Source organism: Triturus cristatus, chromosome 2_1 (genome assembly GCF_964204655.1).
Source record: "Triturus cristatus chromosome 2_1, aTriCri1.1, whole genome shotgun sequence".
Lineage (NCBI taxonomy): Eukaryota > Metazoa > Chordata > Amphibia > Caudata > Salamandridae > Triturus > Triturus cristatus.
The window spans coordinates 468,739,264-468,761,622 of NC_140581.1; the positions used below are offsets into that span (position 1 = coordinate 468,739,264).

The 22,359-nt window shown below is 45.9% G+C and overlaps 1 protein-coding gene across 1 annotated transcript in view; it reads right to left on the bottom strand.

Moving 5' to 3' along the window:
* Nucleotides 1-22,359, bottom strand: part of ANKDD1B (ankyrin repeat and death domain containing 1B) — a 718,121-nt gene that overhangs the window by 474,382 nt on the left and 221,380 nt on the right. Inside the window, exon 7 of the mRNA XM_085632291.1 lies at nucleotides 12,841-12,927. Within this exon, the coding sequence (XP_085488417.1) occupies nucleotides 12,841-12,927 (87 nt within the window). The remainder of the gene's footprint in view (nucleotides 1-12,840; nucleotides 12,928-22,359) is intronic.

Sequence of the window (22,359 nt, forward strand, 5' to 3'; positions counted from 1 at the left end):
TGGAGTGCTTCCTCTGTGATGCAGTATTATGGAGTGCTTCCTCGCTGATGCAGTATTATGGAGTGCTTCCTTTGTGAGGCAGTATTATGGAGTGCTTCTTCACTGATGTAGTATTATGGAGTGTTTCCTCACTGATGCAGTATTATGGAGTGCTTCCTCTGTGATGCAGTATTATGGAGTGCTTCCTCACTGGAGTGCTATGGAGTGCTTCCTCTGTGAGGCAGTATTATGGAGTGCTTCCTCACTGATGCAGTATTATGGAGTGCTTCCTCTGTGATGCAGTATTATGGCGTGCTTCCTCACTGGAGTGCTATGGAGTGATTCCTCTGTGACGCAGTATTATGGAGTGCTTCCTCTGTGACGCAGTATTATGGAGTGCTTCTTCTGTGATGCAGTATTATGGAGTGCTTCCTCTGTGAGGCAGTATTACGGAGTGCTTCCTCTGTGATGCAGTATTATGGAGTGCTTCCTCATTGATGCAGTATTATGGAGTGCTTCCTCTGTGATGCAGTATTATGGAATGCTTCCTCTGTGATGCAGTATTATGGAGTGCTTCCTCACTGGAGTGCCATCGAGTGCTTCCTCTGTGAGGCAGTATTATGGAGTGCTTCCTCACTGATGCAGTATTATGGAGTGCTTCCTCATTGATGCAGTATTATGGAGTGCTTCCTCACTGGAGTGCCATGGAGTGCTTCCTCTGTGAGGCAGTATTATGGAGTGCTTCCTCACTGATGCAGTATTATGAAGTGCTTCCTCATTGATGCAGAATGATGGAGTGCTTCCCCACTGGAGTGCCATGGAGTGCTTCCTCTGCGAGGCAGTATTATGGAGTGCTTCCTCACTGATGCAGTATTATGGAGTGCTTCCTCATTGATGCAGTATTATGGAGTGCTTCCTCACTGATGCAGTATTATGGAGTGCTTCCTCACTGATGCAGTATTATGGAGTGCTTCCTCTGTGATGCAGTATTATGGAGTGCTTCCTCACTGATGCAGTATTATGGAGTGCTTCCTCTGTGATGCAGTATTATGGAGTGCTTCCTCACTGATGCGGTATTATGGAGTGCTTCCTCACTGATGCAGTATTATGGAGTGCTTCCTCTGTGATGCAGTATTATGGAGTGCTTTCTCACTTGAGTGCTATGGAGTGCTTCCTCTGTGATGCAGTATTATGGAGTGCTTCCTCACTGATGCAGTATTATGGAGTGCTTCCTCACTGGAGTGCTATGGAGTGCTTCCTCTGTGAGGCAGTATTATGGAGTGCTTCCTTAGAGATGCATCATTATGGAGTGCTTCCTCACTGATGCAGTATTACGGAGTGCTTCTTCTGTGATGCAGTATTATGGAGTGCTTCCTCACTGATGCAGTATTATGGAGTGCTTCCTCTGTGATGCAGTATTATGGAGTGCTTCCTTAGAGATGCAGTATTATGGAGTGCTTCCTCACTGATGCAGTATTATGGAGTGCTTGCTCACTGGAGTGCTATGGAGTGCTTCCTCTGTGAGGCAGTATTATGGAGTGCTTCCTCACTGGAGTGCTATGAAGTGCTTTCTCTGTGAGGCAGTATTATGGAGTGCTTCCTTAGAGATGCAGTATTATGGAGTGCTTCTTCTGTGATGCAATATTATGGAGTGCTTCCACTGTGATGCAGTATTATGGAGTGCTTCCTCTGTGATGCAGTATTATGGAGTGCTTCCTCTGTGATGCAGTATTATGGAGTGCTTCCTCACTGATGCAGTATTATGGAGTGCTTCCTCACTGATGCAGTATTATGGAGTGCTTCCTCACTGGAGTGCTTCCTCTGTGATGCAGTATTATGGAGTGCTTCCTCACTGAGGCAGTATTATGGAGTGCTTCCTCACTGATGCAGTATTATGGAGTGCTTCCTCACTGAGGCAGTATTATGGAGTGCTTCCTCTGTGATGCAGTATTATGGAGTGCTTCCTCACTGGAGTGCTATGGAGTGCTTCCTCTGTGATGCAGTATTATGAAGTGCTTCCTCACTGGAGTGCCATGGAGTGCTTCCTCTGTGAGGCAGTATTATGGAGTGCTTCCTCACTGATGCAGTATTATGGAGTGCTTCCTCACTGATGCAGTATTATGGAGTGCTTCCTCACTGGAGTGCTATGGAGTGCTTCCTCTGTGAGGCAGTATTATGGAGTGCTTCCTCACTGGAGTGCTATGAAGTGCTTTCTCTGTGAGGCAGTATTATGGAGTGCTGCCTTAGAGATGTAGTATTATGAAGTGCTTCTTCTGTGATGCAATATTATGGAGTGCTTCTTCTGTGTTGCAGTATTATGGAGTGCTTCCTCTGTGAGGCAGTATTATGGAGTGCTTCCTCACTGATGCTGTATTATGGAGTGCTTCCTCACTGATGCAGTATTATGGAGTGCTTCCTCTGTGATGCAGTATTATGGAGTGCTTCCTCACTGATGCAGTATTATGGAGTGCTTTCTCTGCGATGCAGTATTATGGAGTGCTTCCTTTGTGATGCAGTATTATGGAGTGCTTCCTCACTGAGGCAGTATTATGGAGTGCTTCCTCACTGATGCAGTATTATGGAGTGCTTCCTCACTGAGGCAGTATTATGGAGTGCTTTCTCACTGATGCAGTTTTATGGAGTGCTTCCTCACTGATGCAGTATTATGGAGTGCTTACTCACTGGAGTGCTATGGAGTGCTTCCTTTGTGAGGCAGTATTATGGAGTGCTTCCTCACTGATGCAGTATTATGGAGTGCTTCCTCTGTGATGCAGTATTATGGAGTGCTTCCTTAAAGATGCAGTATTATGGAGTGCTTCCTCACTGATGCAGTATTACGGAGTGCTTCCTCACTGGAGTGCTATGGAGTGCTTCCTCTGTGAGGCAGTATTATGGAGTGCTTCCTCACTGGAGTGCTATGAAGTGCTTTCTCTGTGAGGCAGTATTATGGAGTGCTTCCTTAGAGATGCATTATTATGGAGTGCTTCCTCACTGATGCAGTATTATGGAGTGCTTCTTCTGTGATGCAATATTATGGAGTGCTTCCACTGTGATGCAGTATTATGGAGTGCTTCTTCTGTGATGCAGTATTATGGAGTGCTTCCTCTGTGAGGCAGTATTATGGAGTGCTTCCTCTGTGATGCAGTATTATGGAGTGCTTCCTCACTGATGCAGTATTATGGAGTGCTTCCTCTGTGATGCAGTATTATGGAGTGCTTCCTCACTGATGCAGTATTATGGAGTGCTTCCTCACTGGAGTGCTATGGAGTGCTTCCTCACTGATGCAGTATTATGGAGTGCTTCCTCGCTGAGGCAGTATTATGGAGTGCTTCCTCACTGATGCAGTTTTATGGAGTGCTTCCTCACTGATGCAGTATTATGGAGTGCTTCCTCACTGGAGTGCTATGGAGTGCTTCCTTTGTGAGGCAGTATTATGGAGTGCTTCCTCACTGATGCAGTATTATGGAGTGCTTCCTCTGTGATGCAGTATTATGGAGTGCTTCCTCACTGGAGTGCTATGGAGTGCTTCCTTTGTGAGGCAGTATTATGGAGTGCTTCCTCACTGATGCAGTATTATGGAGTGCTTCCTCTGTGATGCAGTATTATGGAGTGCTTCCTCACTGATGCAGTATTATGGAGTGCTTCCTCCAAAAGAAAAGAATAGGGAAGCCGGCAAAACGTGACAAGCGGAAGGACAATCTGTGGAAACAAAAGCAGTACTCTGGCCAAGAGCCATGGGAGGGACAAACACATAAAGAGGAAATAAAACCAGAATACCCTAACCAAAAAAAAACACAAAAAAGAAATGATGAAGCCAACCAATGGTAAGAGATGGGTGGGCTCTAAGCCCCCTTTCAACTAACAAAATGACTTGCAAGCAACAGCACATGTGCTGTCCAAGGCGAGACCTAACAAGAGCTCATAAGGTTAAGGACAACAGGAACATGGGCCTATTTATCTCTCTTAGCTCTGTCCCCTCTTGCCAATCTTGTCTCTGTGCTCTGCCTATGGTTTACATCACAACTGCAGTGACCCACTCACTAATCACTTTACCACCGTACAAATTAACAAATAAACAAACCGATTGCGAAAGATTTCACAAACAGAATTCTAATTTGTTTTATAAGTTAAGTATTTAAGTTCACCAGTAGACGTGTCCATTGCAGCAGCAACAACTGCGCTCACTTGTGATATCCTGCTTCAGAGAGCTGGAACTCCTCTGCGCTCAGATGTCAAGCGTAAATTGCTCACATGGCGTACGGCGTTAAATCTGGAGGTATAGCCCCATAGCGTAAATGACGTTTCTGCTGGGGTTTACCTTCTGTTTAAGTGTTGTGCAGGTTAAGTGAGGTGTAATGTTCATTTTTATTACTGTATTTACCATCATCCTTTTGTTGGCGGTAACAGCACATGGATGCACTGTGCTTTGATGCAGCTTTACACATCAGTAATGTGAGGTGTGATCTTCACCTCTGTCATAAAACCTCATCACACATTTTAAAGTCTTAATTAAACTCTTCATAAATGCCTATGTGATTAGCAATCAGGTTACTGCACATATTTACAACCTGTGCAGAGTCAATAAGCCTGTTGCGGCATCCATACCCTCGCTACAGTGCATGCAATATATCAGCTGACAAAAGTATTGCACCCACTACCTGCTACATGACAAAGCCAGTCTAGGTGAGTACCTTTGGAGTTCAGAATAGTAAATACATCATTACTGTGAGGATGTAGTGGCAGGTGATGTAGTGAATGTGATATTTTTGTAGCCTGCTGTTTTTGTAGGTTGCTAATATTGACCTCAGTATAGCCTCATACAACCTGTGTTGTAAATCAGAAATGGGTGAAAGCAGTGGAACAAAAGTACAGCTCTGCAATGTCAACATAATGCTAAAACCACAAATTGCACAACTTATACTTTACCCCTCAAATGCTTTGCCTAATATTTGAATCTGGCTGAAAGAAGTCTGGAGCTTTTATGAAACTACGGCTTGCAGTGTAGTCTTAAGTGAAAGACTGAGAATTCTTTTAAGGACGCGTTGTTCCACCTAATAAAGACAGCTTTTATGCAATAATTATTTCAGTAAATTGAACTATGCTGCCTTCCTAGTTAATAGTACTTAATATGTATTGAATGTATTTCAGATGTGTTCTATTGCACCAACCAGACTTGCGATCTGGGAACAAAGTGCTTTACAGAAACATATTCTACAAGATCCATAGGTTGGTAGGGGCAGCTTTGCTCTAAACACCAGAAGCAATTTTCTTTTCCATCTTTCACCTTCCCCACCAATGGCCACTTATGACAAGACATGAGGGTCAGTGGAAGAAGTGAGGAAAGGGGAATGGACTCAGAGAGAAAAGAAAGACAGACACAGGACTACACACTCTGTCTCATCACTTCTGGGTTCAAAGAGGTCTACAGATTGTGGTGGATCTCTAGAAGACAAACAGATACCTTTAGTGACTGCTCATTTGAACTAACCCTGGGTGGTTGATCATTTAAAGTTTTATGTTTACATTTGTTTTATTGGGCTGACATTGCATAATCAACATCGTATTGCTGAGTCAGCGTCAACATTCGGCCACACTCAGTGCTTCTGCAGCTTTTAACTAAATCCCTAGCCCCTATGGCCCCCACACCTCCCCCCACCCCGAGTGCCAGCTGTGTCTGTAGCGCTTCCACCACCCTGGGTTACAGAGTGAGAGATGTTAGTGGGATGAGGGGTCTGTCAGGCACAACAACTTGAGGTATCTGGGGCACATGAGCTCAGTGAATTCTTGCGTTAGGAGTGCTATAAATGGGCGCCATGTGTCTCTAAAAATGTCTCCTTCTGAGTCAAGAGATGTTGCCAGCCTTTCTATTCCTAGGAGGTCCCAGATGCGGTGCAGCCAAGCCAATCTCGATGGGATTCATTCTGTGCCCCAGAGAGCCAGTATAGTCGGTGCGCCGCACGCAGGGCTAGTGTGATATGTCTGCCTCGTTTGGAACGGAGTGGGTAGGTGAGCGGGTTAGGAAGCCCCAGAATAATGAGGGAGGGAAACCTAGGGAGTTGAGTGTCGAAATGCGTGTCCATTTCTGTTAAGATCTCTTCCCAGAAGGATGCCAGTCTAGGGAACTCCCAGAGAATATGGACCAAGGTCCCAGGTGAGTCACTACATCTCCAGCACTTACCCCCTTTATTGGGGTTGATTTAATATAACCTGGCTGGGGTCCAGTACCAATACGAGGCAATCTTTTTTGCTGTTTCTGTTCTTGACATATTGGGTGTCATGTGTCTAGCCCTATATTATATATCTTGCCACTCTTTCTGTGTTAGTGGGGGTCCAAGCTCCTGTTCCCACCTCTGTTATGTCGGGGATTTTGTCGGGGGTTCCAAGCCTAACAGAAATTTATATAGATTTGTGACTATACGCTTGTCTGATGCCTTGCCAAGGAGCCACCGTTCGAAGGCGGTTAAGGGTCTCTGAGCAGAATCCCTGTTGCCAGGTCCATGACCCAGTGCCTAATATCTGTGTAGTGGAATCTCTCCTCCTCAGGGAGCGCAAGGTCTGCTTTAAGTGTACAAAAGGGATGGGGCCCTCTCTGTCAAAGAGCTGTCCCACAGATCTGCTGCCTGGCCTCTGGCATGCTTCAAAGGCCCTGTGGTGCAGTCCCAATGTGAAATCCGGATTTTCTACTATTGGAGTTAGCGGTGAGGGGAACAATGTCAGATTATGTTTAGTCCCTACCGAGACCCAGACCTTCATCAGAGGCGCTGTAATGGCTGAGAGATATAAGTTGGGGGGGGGGAGCACTGGGGGGGGCAACTCACCTTCCTCAGAAAAGGGATCATCCACAGGGAGGTCCCCGCCAGTGACATATCCATGAATAGCCATGATTTCTCAGATTTGGCACAGGACCACTCCACCAAGTATCGTAATTGAGCAGCTTGGAAGTACTGCTGTAGGGATGGGATACCCAGACCTCTCTCACTCGGGCTGTGCCTGCTCAGATTCCGCTTCATCCGAGGACACCAGTTTGCCCAGACGAAGGCCTGAAAGGCCTTCTGTAAGGATTGAATTCCCCAAGCGGGGGCCAAAGTTGCAGGGTCAAAAATATATATAGTATTCTGGGTATAGCCGTAATTTTAAGGGCTGCTACCCATCTCAGCCAAGATAACGAGTATGGCTGCCAGCGGAGCAGATTTGTTTTAACTTTATCAACCAGTTCTTTATAATTAAATGCTACCGTTCCTTGAGTAGTTGGTTAGAGCTGTATACCCAAATAGCGAATCGAAAATGATCACGTGAGGTGTTCCTTTGTAGTCTGGAGCACCGTAAGGCTCAGAGCTTGTGATTTGGAGATATTAATCCAGAGCCCTGACACTGCGCCAAAACCTTCAATCTCCTGTAAGAAGCCCAGAAGAGAAGTCTGAGGATCATCCAGTGAAACTATCACATCATCGGCGTACAGGGTGATCAAGTGTTCCTCGCCTCCAAAGTATACCCCCCTTCACTTCTGGTGAGTCCCGTACTCTCTGCGCTGCAAATTGGGAACCAATCCGAGTTCCTGCCATTCATCCTGACTACTGCGTGTGGTCTCTTGTAACGGCTCAGTACCCAGGCACAGAATCTATCTCCCAGCCCAAAATGGCTCCAGACTTATGCCAGATAAGGCCAATGCACCCTATTGAATGCTTTCTCCGTATCGATCGAGAAAAGCATGATCTCTCGTTGGGTGCTTGACGTTTTATCAATAAGGTGAAGCAACCACTTAGTGTTATCACGAGCATTTCCTGTTGTGTATAAAGCTGGATTGATCTGGTCCGATCAGCTCTGGCATTAGGGGGTTCAGCCTTGCCGCTAGTGTCCCCGTGAACAGTTTTGCATCGACATTTAACACTGAAATCGGCCTGTAAGACCCGCATAGTTTCTTATCCTTGCCTGATTTTGTGATTACCGTAATAAAGGCAGGTAGCATTAACGAGGGCAGTGACAATGGACCCGTAATTGCGTTAAACACCCTTGTAAGGAAAGGGGCAAGCAGACCATAATATGTTTTGAAGAAAATGGCCGAAAAGCCATCCGGGCCCGGAGAATCATTAGATTTTAACCTCACTATTGCGGATATGACCTCCTCGATTCTAATAGGAGCATCTAATTCCGCCGCCTGGTCTGCCATCACCCTGGAGACCTGTGCTCCCTCTAGGTATTCCGGGATGGGCTTGGAGGGAAGGTTCTGTGCTGTATACAGGTCTTTTTAGAATTCCCCAAACTGGGCCGCTATTGCCTCATCCCCCACTATCTCTTCCCCAGTTTCTGAGGTCAGCGTCTTTACCGTATTGGCCTGTCGCTGTCCCCTCAATTTGTTTGCTAACATCCTTACGCACCTATTTGCCACTGTAAAGAAAGCGTGTTTGAGGCGCAGAAGTGGGGGTGCCTGTACAATGGTGTATGCGCTCCAGCTCCTGTACTTGGGTTTGGAGCTTTGCCCTAATATCTCGCTGTGCCCTGTTAGCTGCTGCAGATATTGCAATCAATACCCCTCCAATCACCGCTTTCAGAGCGTCCCATATCATCACTGGGGGAGATTCACCACCAGGTACTCCTTTAAGGCTGTCTTCAGTTGTTGGGCCTCATCTGGGCAGCACAGTAGAGCCTCCTTCAATCTCCAGGTTTTGGGTTTTCGGCCTTGGGGTGGAAGAGCAAGGTCTAGTACAACCGCAGAGTGGTCAGATAAGTTACGGGGGGTCTATCTCAACTGAGGTTAATCCCCCCCCTGGACCCCAAGAAGCAATCCAATCTGGCATATGACCTATGGGCATGCAAGTACAAAGCGTAATCCCTCAGGGTTGGATGATGGTCTCTCCACAGGTCCCTCAATCCCAAGTCCCGCATCCAGCCGAGAGTCCCCGCACTAAGGGCTCCAGTAGTTCTAAGACGAGAGGTGGAGCGGTCACGGTTGTTATTAAAGACTATATTTAAATTGCCTCCCAGAATCACCCACCCATCCTGTGTCGACATGATGTCCTCATTTGCTTCCTGAATTAACTGCTCCTGCTTCTCAATAGGAGCGTATATGGAGCCCACAAGTATGGAATGCGAACCTAAGTGTAATCGGTACCCAAGTAGGTGTCCTTTGATCTCTGCGACCTTCATCCCCACCTTCCCTTGGAAAGAGCGTGAACAAAGTACTGCAACCCCAGCTGCCTTATGTGTCATGGAGGAGAAGAACTGTCGGGGGAAGGTTCGAGACTTGATTCTATTCCAATCCCTACGTAGTAAGTGAGTTCCCTGTAAGAGACATATGTCCGCTCGTGAGTATTCGATGTAGGACAACACTGCTTGACTGGATTATTAAGGCGCTTGACAATGAGGGTACGTATCCTCAAGTGTTTAGTGAATGTGGACATGACCTGGTCTGGCGAGCCTCCTCGCTGGGACATTCTGGCCGCCTCCCTCCCCCTCTTGACCTCCATGTGATGGAGCACTAATTAAGAGTGATGTAATGTACTTATGTGTCAGCTGGCACCCGTATGCAACCCCCAACATCAAACAACAAGAGCAACAATGTCCCTGATATGGAGATGCAGAACAGTCCGTCATCCCATTACCAGTAATAGATTTTCTATGTGGGTTTCGTGGCAGATCACAGCCGAGCTCCACCATCTTGTGTCTTTCTCCTCTGCCCGCCACTGGCTCTCCTGTCATCGACGGTGTCCTCATGTCTTGAAGCTCGGTGAAGTGCCCTCAGAAACCTTATCCAATCCTTCTTTCCTCTCGGCTGCCATGGCCACTTGATCTGGGTCCGAGCCCTTGAGACCCCTGGAGACTCTCTGCCATCTTCCTCCCTCCTCCTGCTTTTGTCTATTGACTCATGTGGGCCAGCTTATTTCTTCCAGTTGTTCTATTTGAAGCAGTTCACATGCCTCTGTCAGAGATTGTAACTTTCGGAGTTGGCCCTGCAATAGAAACACCAGGCAGAACGGGTGACCCCACAAGTAGGCCACCTTCTTGTCTCGTAGGAAGGCTGTGAACGATCTGAATTGTCGTAGCTTCTGGAGCTTGGAGGCCACGAGGTCCTGAAAGAGGTGGATCGTTTGGCCCTGGAAATCTATCGATTGTGCTTCATGGGCCTTCTTGAGGATCTATTCTTTCAAGGGGAAGCTATTAAGACAGGTTAAAATATCCAATGGGTGGGTTCTCCCTCACCCCCAACTGCCCACTCTATGGGTTCGGTCTAACCGGATTTCGTTAGGCGCTGCTTCTCCCAAGATACTCATGAACAGCTAGTGACATATGCTTTAATGTTTTCTCCCTCTGCATCTCGTGCTACTCCCCAGATTCGGATTTAATCCTCCTGGGGCGATTCTCTAAGTCCTCTGCATGCGCCTGAAGGTCCAGCTGCTGCTCCGTAAGGCGAATAATCTCCTGTTGCATTTGAGCTATTTCTTTGTCACGGGTCGGGTCTCTTCCTTCTAGGGCATCCACCTTGTCTCCAATGTCCGTCACTTCCTCTTGGATAATCTGCACCTTCCCTGTGAGATCCCACTTGACCGCAAGAAGGTCTTCCCTCAGACTCATGAACAAGGCCTCCAAATAAGGGCCGTTATCGGTGCCTCTGAGTCTTCTGGTGTTGGTGAAGTCGCTCTGTTCGGCCCACTCTTGTTGTCCCCCTGTTGTGTGCTCCCAGTTTTCAGGAGCATATCCTTGACAGAGACCCTTATTTTGTTCTGGCGGATGCCATTGAGGCTATGGCAGTGTGGACCTATTTGGAGCGCTGTACCAAACCTCCTCAACCTACTTCAAGTTTGTGGCACTCTGTGAACTGGCCCCGTTATTTAATCATCGCTCTGACCATGGGGGTCACTGCTGATATGGCCTCAAATCGCCTGGAAGCGTGAACCAGGGTCCACTTCCCCTCTGCTCCCACCACCGTCGCTCAATTTACACTTTGCGCTCTGGGGCCTGCCCCCCGCTCGGCATCCAGGGCGACCTCCTCCACTCAGGCCCAGCCTCCTCGCTACGGCCCCCTCTCAGCTAACAGCTCTGGTCTGGTGATATTTATTTCCCCCCTCCACTGGGCCGCTGCTGCCAGTTCTGTCTAGGCCGTTTGGGATGGGGTGGGGGAGTCCTGCCTTGCCAAAGGGCCCTCTACCAACCTCAGTCTCTGCGCAGGAGTATCCGGGGCACTATCAAATGCTGGGCCTCAGGTCCAGGGCGATCCCGGCGTCCCAGCCACCTGTGCTCCCTGCGTCTAGAGCAGAGCTCCTCATTCCCGCGGGTGTATTGATGCTCGTGTATTCGCACTAGGGTGGTGGCACCCTTCAGGATCGGTTGGGCCGCCTCCCCATCCATCAGCTGCCCACAATGGGCCCCAGCTGTAGTACTCACGACCTCCTTCTTAACACCTGAGTGTTCTAGCTCTCTGCGGTAATCTTGAGGGCAAAGCCCACCATGCGGGAGCCCGCACCACCACCCGGCTTCGCCTCTTGTCGCTTTCTCCGCTCACCGGGGCGCGGTCCTAAATGTGCCAGGGCCACGCCCAGCTGGACCGCTGCAGCCCGGCCCTGGCACTGGGTCGGCTACTCTTGCCTTCGTTGCCCGATGACAGCAGGCTTCTCCTGGTTCTTCTCTCGGGCCCACCACCCGCTCTGCCTCTGCTGCTATACCAGGCTCCAAACACCAGCTGCACTCCCTCAGCTCCTGGCTTCGACTGCGGGGTGCAGCCCCCGGCAGTCAAGCCCCGCCTCTCCGGCCGCCTCAGGTCAGTGCATCCGGGTCTCCAAGGAATGGGCTACCGATCTCCATCGTTTTCGGAGGACCGTCTGCGTTGAATTAGGCTGTAGGGCGGGCGGCGGGCTGGAGAGATGACAAGAAGCGTCCTACTCAGCCGCCATCTTGGCCACGCCCCCAAAATATAGAGTTTTAAACCTTTCTGTAAACGTGTAGGAATTTGAATCTGAAATCTAAAAATTAGGTTGGCATACTTATCTTGATTTGTGTACAGCTAACAGACAACTGGTGGACTTGAATCAGCACTAGTTTGTGCAGAAAAAAGAGAGCTCGCGTTATGACGAAGAACAGATTAATATGCTAGAGTGTAGCATATTGTGTCGTCTTTTATAAGTAAAACTAAAATTTGAACAGCTCCAACTTTCCCATTAAAATGTAAATGTTTACACATTTGATTGTAAATTAAATAAAGATTCCATATTTATGTATCTGTTTGATGTATACTGGTTCAAGTATTTTTGTGTAATGCTTTGAGATTCAAATCATATCAATTGCTTAGGTGGGGGTCCCAGGCTTCCAGTATGGATTCATTGGGGGTCACAGTCAAACGGTTAAGAACCACTGCATTAGAATACAGTGCAGGGTCATTCAAGCACTTCACAGATCATTTTGTTTTTTTCTAAAAGTGCATTATAAAGGAGGTCTCAACAAACACCCGGAAAAAAAAGTCAGAAAGTACTTACGCTTTAAGGAACCAGATCTCTGTGATGAATAGCTCAGTTGTAAAATGGAACTGCGTATAAATGTATCTATGTAGGACACTTTCTTAGCACAAACCTACAATAAAGCAACAGAGCTCTGTATGTGATAAAGGAAGGGCCACAGATTATTACTGGGATGCAAGTCGAGGGTTTGTGCTTCAGATGTTATCTGGGACAAAAAATATGAAGAATTGACTTCAAGACCATTTCATTGCATTCAATCTCGCCTCTCAACAGCCACGTGCCTAGGTTCATTGTTTTCAATGCAAAGCGATGCTTGTAAAACTAGTCCATCATCAGCCAAGGCTGAGTATTTTGTTGGTGCATCCATTAGTCTGTGCTTTTTGCTCTTAGCATATGAAACTCGAGGCCTTCTTACCTCATTGTTTTGAAACTCGTTGATCAAAACTTGGAGTACCTCACTGTGGCCGTTTTTTGCTGCAAGATGCAATGCTGTGTTTCCATCCTATCAAAGGGTGAAATAAAACAAAAGTTACCATATTTTAACTTTAAAAATATTAAATCTTTACACCAAAAGCCTCTCATGGTCTAAACAAAATACAACACATACTGCAAGTGGTAATTCATAAATACAGGTAACCCAACATTGACTTACCAACACCTGCTGCCAAAGCAACAACCTACCATGCGCATTGTCTCTCACCCCAACACATGCAGGGTGCCAGTCTGCCTGGGGAAGGGTCTAAGCCATGACCCACGGAGAACTCGCTTGATAATCATCCGTATTTGTGAGCCTCCAAATACCCTGGGTAGAAAAGAGGGCCCTATTACGTAAAGGGCGCACTTTCCATGTTTTCGCAAGGTGCTCTTTAAAACAGGTGCTCTGGGTGCAAACAGAGAAAATGCACCCTAGTACATGGAATGTGCTACTTCCAGGGCAGCCGCAAACTCACGCTGTCCCTGGGCAGCGCATTCATGTGAAAAAAGGAGCGGCTGCTTTGATGCCACTCCGTGTTTCACAGTGCAGGCGGCAACCCGCCTGCACTTTTAAGGGGGATTAGAGATCCCCTTGCATGTTGGTGCAGTGAGTGACTGCACCCGCCTGTAAGGTGCTGTCTGGGCGGTCCATGGGACCCCCTTCGCCCCCTCCAGAGGCCTGCCATCAGGAGACGCACTGACTGGGCAACACCTTCTAGGTGGTGTGCAGTCAGTGCTCCTCCTGCGAGCTTCTTTGCATCAGCGCCCGATCTATAATACGGCGCGGGCGTATAGAGGCAAATGGAATCTCTCATTTGCATGGTGTCACGCCCCCATGCAAAGGAGGGAACACCCTCTGAAGATAGTGCTGGCACTTTATTTGCGCCAGCGCTATAGGTATTACAGAAGGGGACGCTCAAGCATCTGCAGCCCCTTCTGTAATACCGAAATGCCCCAGGGGCTTGCAAACAGGAGCACTTCCATAATATGGCCCCTGGCCTCCTCTGACCCAGAGGAAGTACGTGAAATCTGGGCCTTTCAAAGATTCTTTACTCTCTCATGTACAGCAATAGGCAGCATCAATCCCTTTAAAAACAAGCATTTGCAATGCAATAGGTCTCGTATTATTAAAGTTTGAGCTATTGGTGTTGCATTATTGTTGCCCCCTGAATATCGAAACCATTACATCGATGGGATGAAAATCAAATATTGTCAGGTAAGTCTAGATTTTCTATACGTAATTCCACACATGTGCATATGTCTTTAAGGTGCATAGAAGTGGAGTTAGGAAATGTAAATCTATATTTCCCTATATGCACATACCTTTCGATATTTTGTCCCTCGATACTCTGTCCTTGATAGTCTTGTACTATGGCAAACAGAAATATATAGTAGAAAGGAGACGCTGCTGCGCTTTGAATCTGCGGGTGAACAAGTGGCGCTTTATTAGAGTGAAATGAGGTACAGGGCTGTGTTCTTAAACAAGATGTGTTGAGAGGGCTAAGCCAGTGGGGCTGTGGGAACGGAGAAAGGAAGGCATCCATTAATGAATCTGGAAACGAGCTGGCTTAGGAAGCAATTGCAACATTTGTAAATTACAGGTGAGAATTTGGCCTCAGGTGCCAGGTGTGTGACACGTTTCTCCCATACAAGTGGTCGGGGCCCCAGGGCTGTGATAACATCTCACGCTCTCATGAGCAGCCTCTGATCTCTAACGCGGGTCGCTGCCGAGGGTCAGCGGAGTGTCTGCCGACCATGGGCTGAGGAAGCCTGACTTCGCTCAGGCCTGGCAGTGCGCTGCTCCCACCTGCCCTTCGGATGTGGATTTCAGTCCTGCCGCAACATGCCCCTGCGGTCCCTTCCAAGCGCAGGCAGGTGAATGGAGAATGCCGGCCCCGTGCCCGGCAGGAGGGAGGACGCACGCTACGCTACTGCAGAGGAATGAGGTGTAGCAACAACACCAGGACACGTACTGTGTACCCATCCCCTACCCCACCCGCCGTTCGCCCCCGTGGCACGCTCCTCCGCGCTGTGCGGTTACACTGTGTGGCACATGGCATCTGTGCCAGCTGACTGTAGGGCGAAGCAGAACTCGAGCGCCCCACTGCCTTGTCATCACAAACCATACAGGACCACATCAAAGACACGAAGTGCCCACTCCTTCAGGAAGGTGTGCCAAGCAGGGGGCAGAGCTGATCAAATGAAGCACAAAGCCCACGCGTCTGCAGGGAAACAGAGTGTCATGGGACAGGGTTGACACTGCACGAGTATCACACACACACCGTGAGTCTCTGCAAGAAACTCAGAGTGCTGTGTTACTGAGGTGGATAACGACTCCTACATGCCAGCTCTGCAGGGACTGCCAGGGCGGAGGATTACAGCAGGGCTCAATGGCTCCTGCACTTTCAGGTCTTGTAGCAAGGTTCTATGGCTGGCATACTCACAGTAGGGCCCGGGCCCCATCCACCTGTATATGCGGCCCCTGGTCAACATTCACATTAGGCGTTTGCTCATTCCACTCAGCACGAAAATTAAAAAGATGTTAAAACTAGACAGCTGCGCAATGAAAGCGATCGCGAAAGCGATCGCTATTGTAAAAAACAAAAAACACGCCCGTCAGTGGTGCGTGTGCCCGCCAGTGGTGCGCGCGCGCGCCACAGCGAAACATGTGGTATCAATTATCACACCCGTGTCTGGGCACGATAATTGAAACCACATGGCCTTTGGTGTGCATAATAGACACCAATAGGCCATGGGCAGAGCAATCCGCCCGGTTTGGCAAATTGCGTGCTGTCTTTGATAAAAAGACGCACGCAAAAGCCAATAGCATGCCACAAAAGGAAAAGCACACGCACGAGCGTGTGCGATTCCTAGGCACATTTTCAAATCCCCCTCAAGAGGTCTCTCGCTGCACAAGCAGTGCTGCGCACTGCAACGCAGGCATGAGACCTAAAAAGGGGAACGGCTACTGCTGTTCCCATTCTTTCCCATTTGACATCATTGTTCTCATTTGACAGCATTTTCTACATGTTGTTATATGGATTGCATGACCATTCCTGATCAGCCCCTTTTTTTGGTGTAACGCTCACAGCACGCCACTTTCCTTCTTGTTAGTTTGCTGCTGTGCACCCGCCTCTATGTTTTAGACATACTAGCAATGCTATTTTGCTTGACTACCTCATACTCCCCCCTCCATCACACTGCTAGGTGCTGCAATGCTGACGACAAAAGAGCACATCTAGACACTCAAGCACAGCACCAAAATGCTTCCCACACAGGATCACAACAGATATAATATTCTTCCAGGCATTGACTTCCCCATGGAGCATATTGCGTCTCATCTGAAAATGCGCTTCAGCACCCACAACAAGGAAATACAAACTATACAAATGCTATAATACAAAACATCCTACGTTTCATAGCAAGATCCACTATTTCTATAACTATAAGATGTGTGTTAGGAAGACAAAGTCCACGCAGGTAAGTTGATATAGGGTTTCTTCGATTAAAGATGATGTATGTCAGGAATAATTGGTGCATGCACCTCCAGCAGCAACCCATGGACCAACTGCCCGGCGCCAACCGCCACACATTCTACCCATTTCATTCCAACCTATTCAACATTCCGCCCAAACCGTGTATGTGTCTCACACACCTACCTCCTAATAATGGAACCCCACAAATTTACAAAACATATTATTCAAAAGAAGAAATAATACTACAAAATTACCTCAATATAAATCATTTATCTCATCAAATAAACTGACCCAGAAGGACCTACCTATGGGACTACCCCAGCCCATAGCCATCAAAATGAGAAGGTAGTTTCTTCTCTCTCGTACCCCTCAGCATCTATATCTCTTGTCTTTCCTGACTACCTTCGTCCACTTCCTCCTCACCATGCTCATTTCCACACTCTTTTTCCTCAGTCACATTCACAACTTCTGAAACTATACGACCCATCCCAGCTCCCATCATGTAACTACTCCCACCACCATCCTCATAACTTTTGGTAAGACAATCGTATTTTTCCGGAATAGTGCTTACACGTCCTAAATTCCATACTCTTCCATCCACAAATTTGATTGCACTTCCTAAAACTTTGAGAACTCTTAAACGTTCTGTCAAACGTGATGCACCCTTCTCTACAAAACCTGTTTTTTTCACACATACACACTGCCCTACCTTTGTGATGGGCATTCTCCTATGAACATTCTGTCTACATTTTGTCTGTTCCAGAAACAATCCCACCTTCCTCTTCATTTTGTGATCCATTTGACTTCCAGACTTTGTCTCATTCATTTTTTAACCACCAAGAAACCAACTTGGAAGAAGGTTTCCTTCCTCTCAACAACTCAAAAGGCATCCTGCCTGTCACAGAATGGGGAGGTGGTGTAATTCTATAAGACAACAACAGGTCCTGAAGAGACTTCGTCCATGAAAAACCAGATTTTAAGACCAATTGAAAAGCTCCTTTTATAACTTGGTTAAAGCATTCTGCTCGACTATCTACATCTGGGTGGTATAAGGATAATCTCACATGTTAAATTCCAGAACTCTTTAAATAGAATTGTATCTCCTCTGCCATAAATAGCACCCCATTATCGGACAAGACTGCAACAACCTCATACCCACTGGCGTCCACCGATATTATACATTTCATCCCCATGACAAAAAATATTTTAAGCAAGGTACTTGCATTATTTCATTCTTAATTGCAAGCAAGATTCTGTTTGATCTTGGGACGAACAGAACTTTGCATTTTTCTTCAATAAATATCGTAGATATTCTACGCTAGTAGCATAGTTCTCCACAAACTATGAATAACATTCTGTTAACCCAAGAAAGGACATCAATTGTTCCTTGTTTTTTGGTTCTGGTGCATTTACAATTGCTTCAACATGGTTTCTTTTAGGACAAATACCCTCATTAGGTAGTACATGGCCTAAGAATTCAACTTGCTGCTTCCCAAAGATCCATTTTGGTCTCTGTACGGTTAAACCATTTTCCATTTGTGCAGACAAGATTAGTCTTAAATTCACATCATGTTCATGTTGATCTTTACCAAATAGCAAAATGTCACCATGAAATACAGTCACGCCTTTTACACCTTACAAAATTCTAGACATGTCTCGCTGGAAGACAGCAGACACACTTGCGAGACCAAACAGCATTCTTTTGTACTGAAACATTCCTTTTGGCGTCATGAAAGCTATACAATGCTTAGATTCATCTTCCAATTCAATTTGGTGATATTCACTTGTGAGATCGATTGTGGAAAAAATAGTTGCACCACCAATTGAAGACATCAATTCTTGCAGATTAGAAAGAGGAAAAGTGGCCACCCAAATAGCTTCATTTAAGCACCTCAAATCCACATAAAGCCTTAACTCATCTTAAGCCTTCAGTGAAATCACAACTAGCGAATGCCAAGCAGAACTTTCAACAGGTTCTATTTTCTTTTTTTTTTTACCATAAATCTTGTAATATCTCTTCTAATTTCTCTCTATAGTTCAAGGGTACATTTCTCAGTTTCTGTCTAATCGGCACAGTGTTATCAACACAATTTTATGTTTGAGCCCTTTCAGTTTGCCCAAACCATCACTGAATATACACGAAATTTCACCCTTCAAATTCCCATATTTCATCACATCGGTTACATGTGCTACATCATGTATAGAATACACCGGAGATTAGCACCGGGATCTATTTTTATGCCCCACTCCATTATGTGAGGCTAACCCAAAATCATAGATCCCTTGGTAGCCACATAAACCTTGCCATGACACTGTCTGAATCTAAATTCTAAATTTGCCCACATAAATTCTTGCATGGGAATCCTATGACCCAAATAACTACCCGGGCTAGCATCAGAATCATATAAATGTCTATTAGGCTATAACTCGTCAAACATTTTCTTGTATATAACAGTATACCATGTACATAAATCAACTATCATTTGATTTGCATCCATCTATACTTGTAGTGCAATTAGGCAATTTCACACTTTTTTCACAATCACACGCAAGATTATCCTGTACACTTAAAACTAAGCCCTGCATGCTCACTTATTCATCCTCAATATCTTCTGTTATATAATTAACCTTCTTACCTATGCTCTTGCATACTCTGTTAAAATGTCCCTTCTTCTTCCACTTACCTCATATCTTACTTACAACAGGACATATTTTAGAATTAGCCAAGTAAATACTAAATCTATAACACAACAACCCTTTACTTCCAGTTTGCATCACTTCATTAATTTTTGCTTCATAAATCTTCCCTTTACCATATTTCCCCTCCAACCGCAGACACTGATACAGCACCTTTACTTTCCTTTCTCACAGCTTGAGTACATTTTTCTGGCACTTCTATACTTTTAGCAACATCCACAGCTGCCTTCAAAGTCAATTTCCCACTTGGCCATAATTTATCTTGAATTTTCTTAGATTTCATCTTCACCAGTATCTGATCTTTTAAAAGCTGGTCATAAGACATGCATGAAGGCACATGTTACAGCCAATCCTCTTAAGGCTGCAATAAATTGGTCAATTGTTTCATCCTCCTCCTGTGACCTTGAATAGAATTTAAACCGTTCCAAGAAAATACAAATATTCTTACCATATCTCTCTTGTATCTGTGTGGTAGTATACTGATACACATCCACATTATTGGCATTCACTAAAGGAGGTAAATTCTTAAACTGCCCCAAACCTATGGCACCTAATCTATATTTGAGTAGAGATATTGGTCTTTCCACCGTGCACTCACACTCTTCTAACACATCCACATAAGCTTCAAACATATCAAGCCACAGATCCTATTGCACAGGGGGTTCCCCAAATTCAGCTAGGAAAAATGGAGAAGGCTGTATGCTAATCATTACACAAATTGGTTAATTAATTACTAAATAAAAATACCTACATTTGTTAGGGATTGCAATACAGGCAAGACGGAGAACAACAATATTCTTAGTGAACACACTACAGCAATTATTTCCAGTGTGCCCATTACTGACAGATGTCTGATACAGTATCAGCACATAGATTAAGCCACAAATAAAACTCTCTGGTGTGCAAATCACCAGCAGGATATTATCTTCAGGATTAACAAGCAATTAATTTAGCACCTGCAGAATTGACAAGAAACAATTATCCAGGTGTGCCAATCACAGAGAAGACAGCCACAGTGCATGCAGAATGGACATCCAGAGTACATGCAGGCTTGAAAAAACAATGACCAAGTGAACCAATCACCAAGACAATGACTGCTAGAGTACATGCAGGATTGATAAAATAATTGGCATCAATTACCCTCACTGCCCCGAACGTCACTGCTGTGTTGCAGAAATAACCAGTAGAAATCAGTAAACTGCCATCGGAAATATGCGTTGCAGCACCGCAACGTGCTACTAAGGCAACATCAGCTTCGCTAAGTAGGCCCCGGATCCAGGAAATGGGTGCCTCTCGACGGACACGTATTCTGCATTGCCAAGACAGCGCTTGTCTTCATGAAATGGCCACTGGCAGCAACGCTCAGTGAACATGGCCCATCATTGCCAAGGCATCGTTTGTTTTCAAGAAATGATGGCTAGCAGCAACAATGACGCAATCCTGCGCCACAGTGAAATTGGTCCGAACAAACGACACTTCCCCACCTCATCACTGGCATGCAGCATCACCAGGACACAAACAACAACAATGCTCCCATGTTGTGGCAGAGCAGCAATCTTTGCGTCAGGGCCGCTGGACAGCATCCAATGGACACACCTCTTGAGGAGAGGACGAGCAGATGGCTGCATTGGATTCTCCCTTCATGAACTGGATACATGCAGCATGGTTTGAAGAGGCAGTGACTGCTTCTACAACTTATCACCTCCCCGACTCATCTACTCATCACCAAGTTACAAGCAACAAGAAAGATCCACGCAGCAACTTGAAATTCTGGAATCACCGGATAACAACTCCAGTTCAGCTGCTCATTGACCACCAGCACCGTTCTATCCCATCCTCGTCGTCTTTGTCAGGAGGACAAAGTCCACAGAGGTAAGTAGATTAACAGTTCCTTTTCTGAAAGATGATGTATGTTAGGAAGGAGCATTGCAGGCACCTCCTGCATCACCCAGGTATCAACCAACTGTCCTGCACCGACTACCACACACAGTATCCTACTACTAATTCCATTCCAACCCACCAACATTCCAACAATGCCATGTATCCTACAATGTGCCTGCACATGTGCTTTCTAAAATAGAGTCCATTTGCATGTTCATGGCTTTAGGTAAAATGATCTGGGTTTAAGGGCCATAAACATTCTTGTCCACAGTCAGGTGACCTTAAATATCCCAGTTCGGTCAATGGGGGGCCAGAACTAATTACAACAAAAGGGTGCCATTTCTGGAGAAAGAGTACATCACAATGCCTTCTTGTACTCTTCTTATATACATTTGTAAGCAATCTTCAAGAGATTAACAAAATATAAACTGAGATAAAGCCCCTTCACCTGTTAAACAGAGACCTTTTGAGTTTTTTTGTGTCAAAGACCTTCACCTGATACGGAAGGGTAAATAGACCCTGTCCCGCTGGGTAACCAAATTGCTGCTGAATCTGAAAACAACACTCCTGCTCCACTCTCTGCACTCTTTACTGCCCAGTGGCGTAGCCCTTGTGTCATGGGCCCTCATGGAACAAGGAAAACAGTCCTTCTGGGTAGAAAAAGTAAGTCGTATATGGGGTGGAGGTGGCCCCTCACACCACTGGGCACCAGTACCTCTGCACCAAAGGCTCTATGGATACTTATAACTTTTTTTTACATTTTAGTAATTTATAAAAAGGTCAGCAGTGCACTGGAAAGGGTAAAATTCAATTGAGTGTTCTCTTTGAAAGTGAGGCTTGGGTGTAGGCTTTCAGAGCACGCACTGTATCAATGTCGGGACAAATATTTGAACAATCTCTGCCAGCAATTGTAAATTCCTGTATATCTTAATCAATATTAGGATGAACTTGTAACCCAAATAACTGAGGTTACTTAGGTATACATGATTAGGTCACGCCTTCATCAAGCAGCTAATGGTAATACATGTTTGGTTAAAAAAAACATTACAAAGCTTATCGGTTGCGCCTGCATGAGATATATTGGCTATGACAAAAATACTTTGGCCCTCTTAGATAACAGAGTGGCAGCTGTGCATTGTATAACATACTATACTATGATATGGCTTGTCACTGTATAGTATAGTATGGTATGGGATGGATTGGTATGGTATGGCCTGTAATTGTATGATATGGTGTGGTATGGTATATCACTGTATGGAATGGTATGATGTGGTATAGTATGATATGGTATGTCCTGTCATTGTACAGTATGGTATGGCCTGTATTTGTATAGTATGGCCTGTCATTATATAGCATGGTATGGCTTGTCACTGCATAGTATGGTATGGGTAGTAATCGAAGGATCA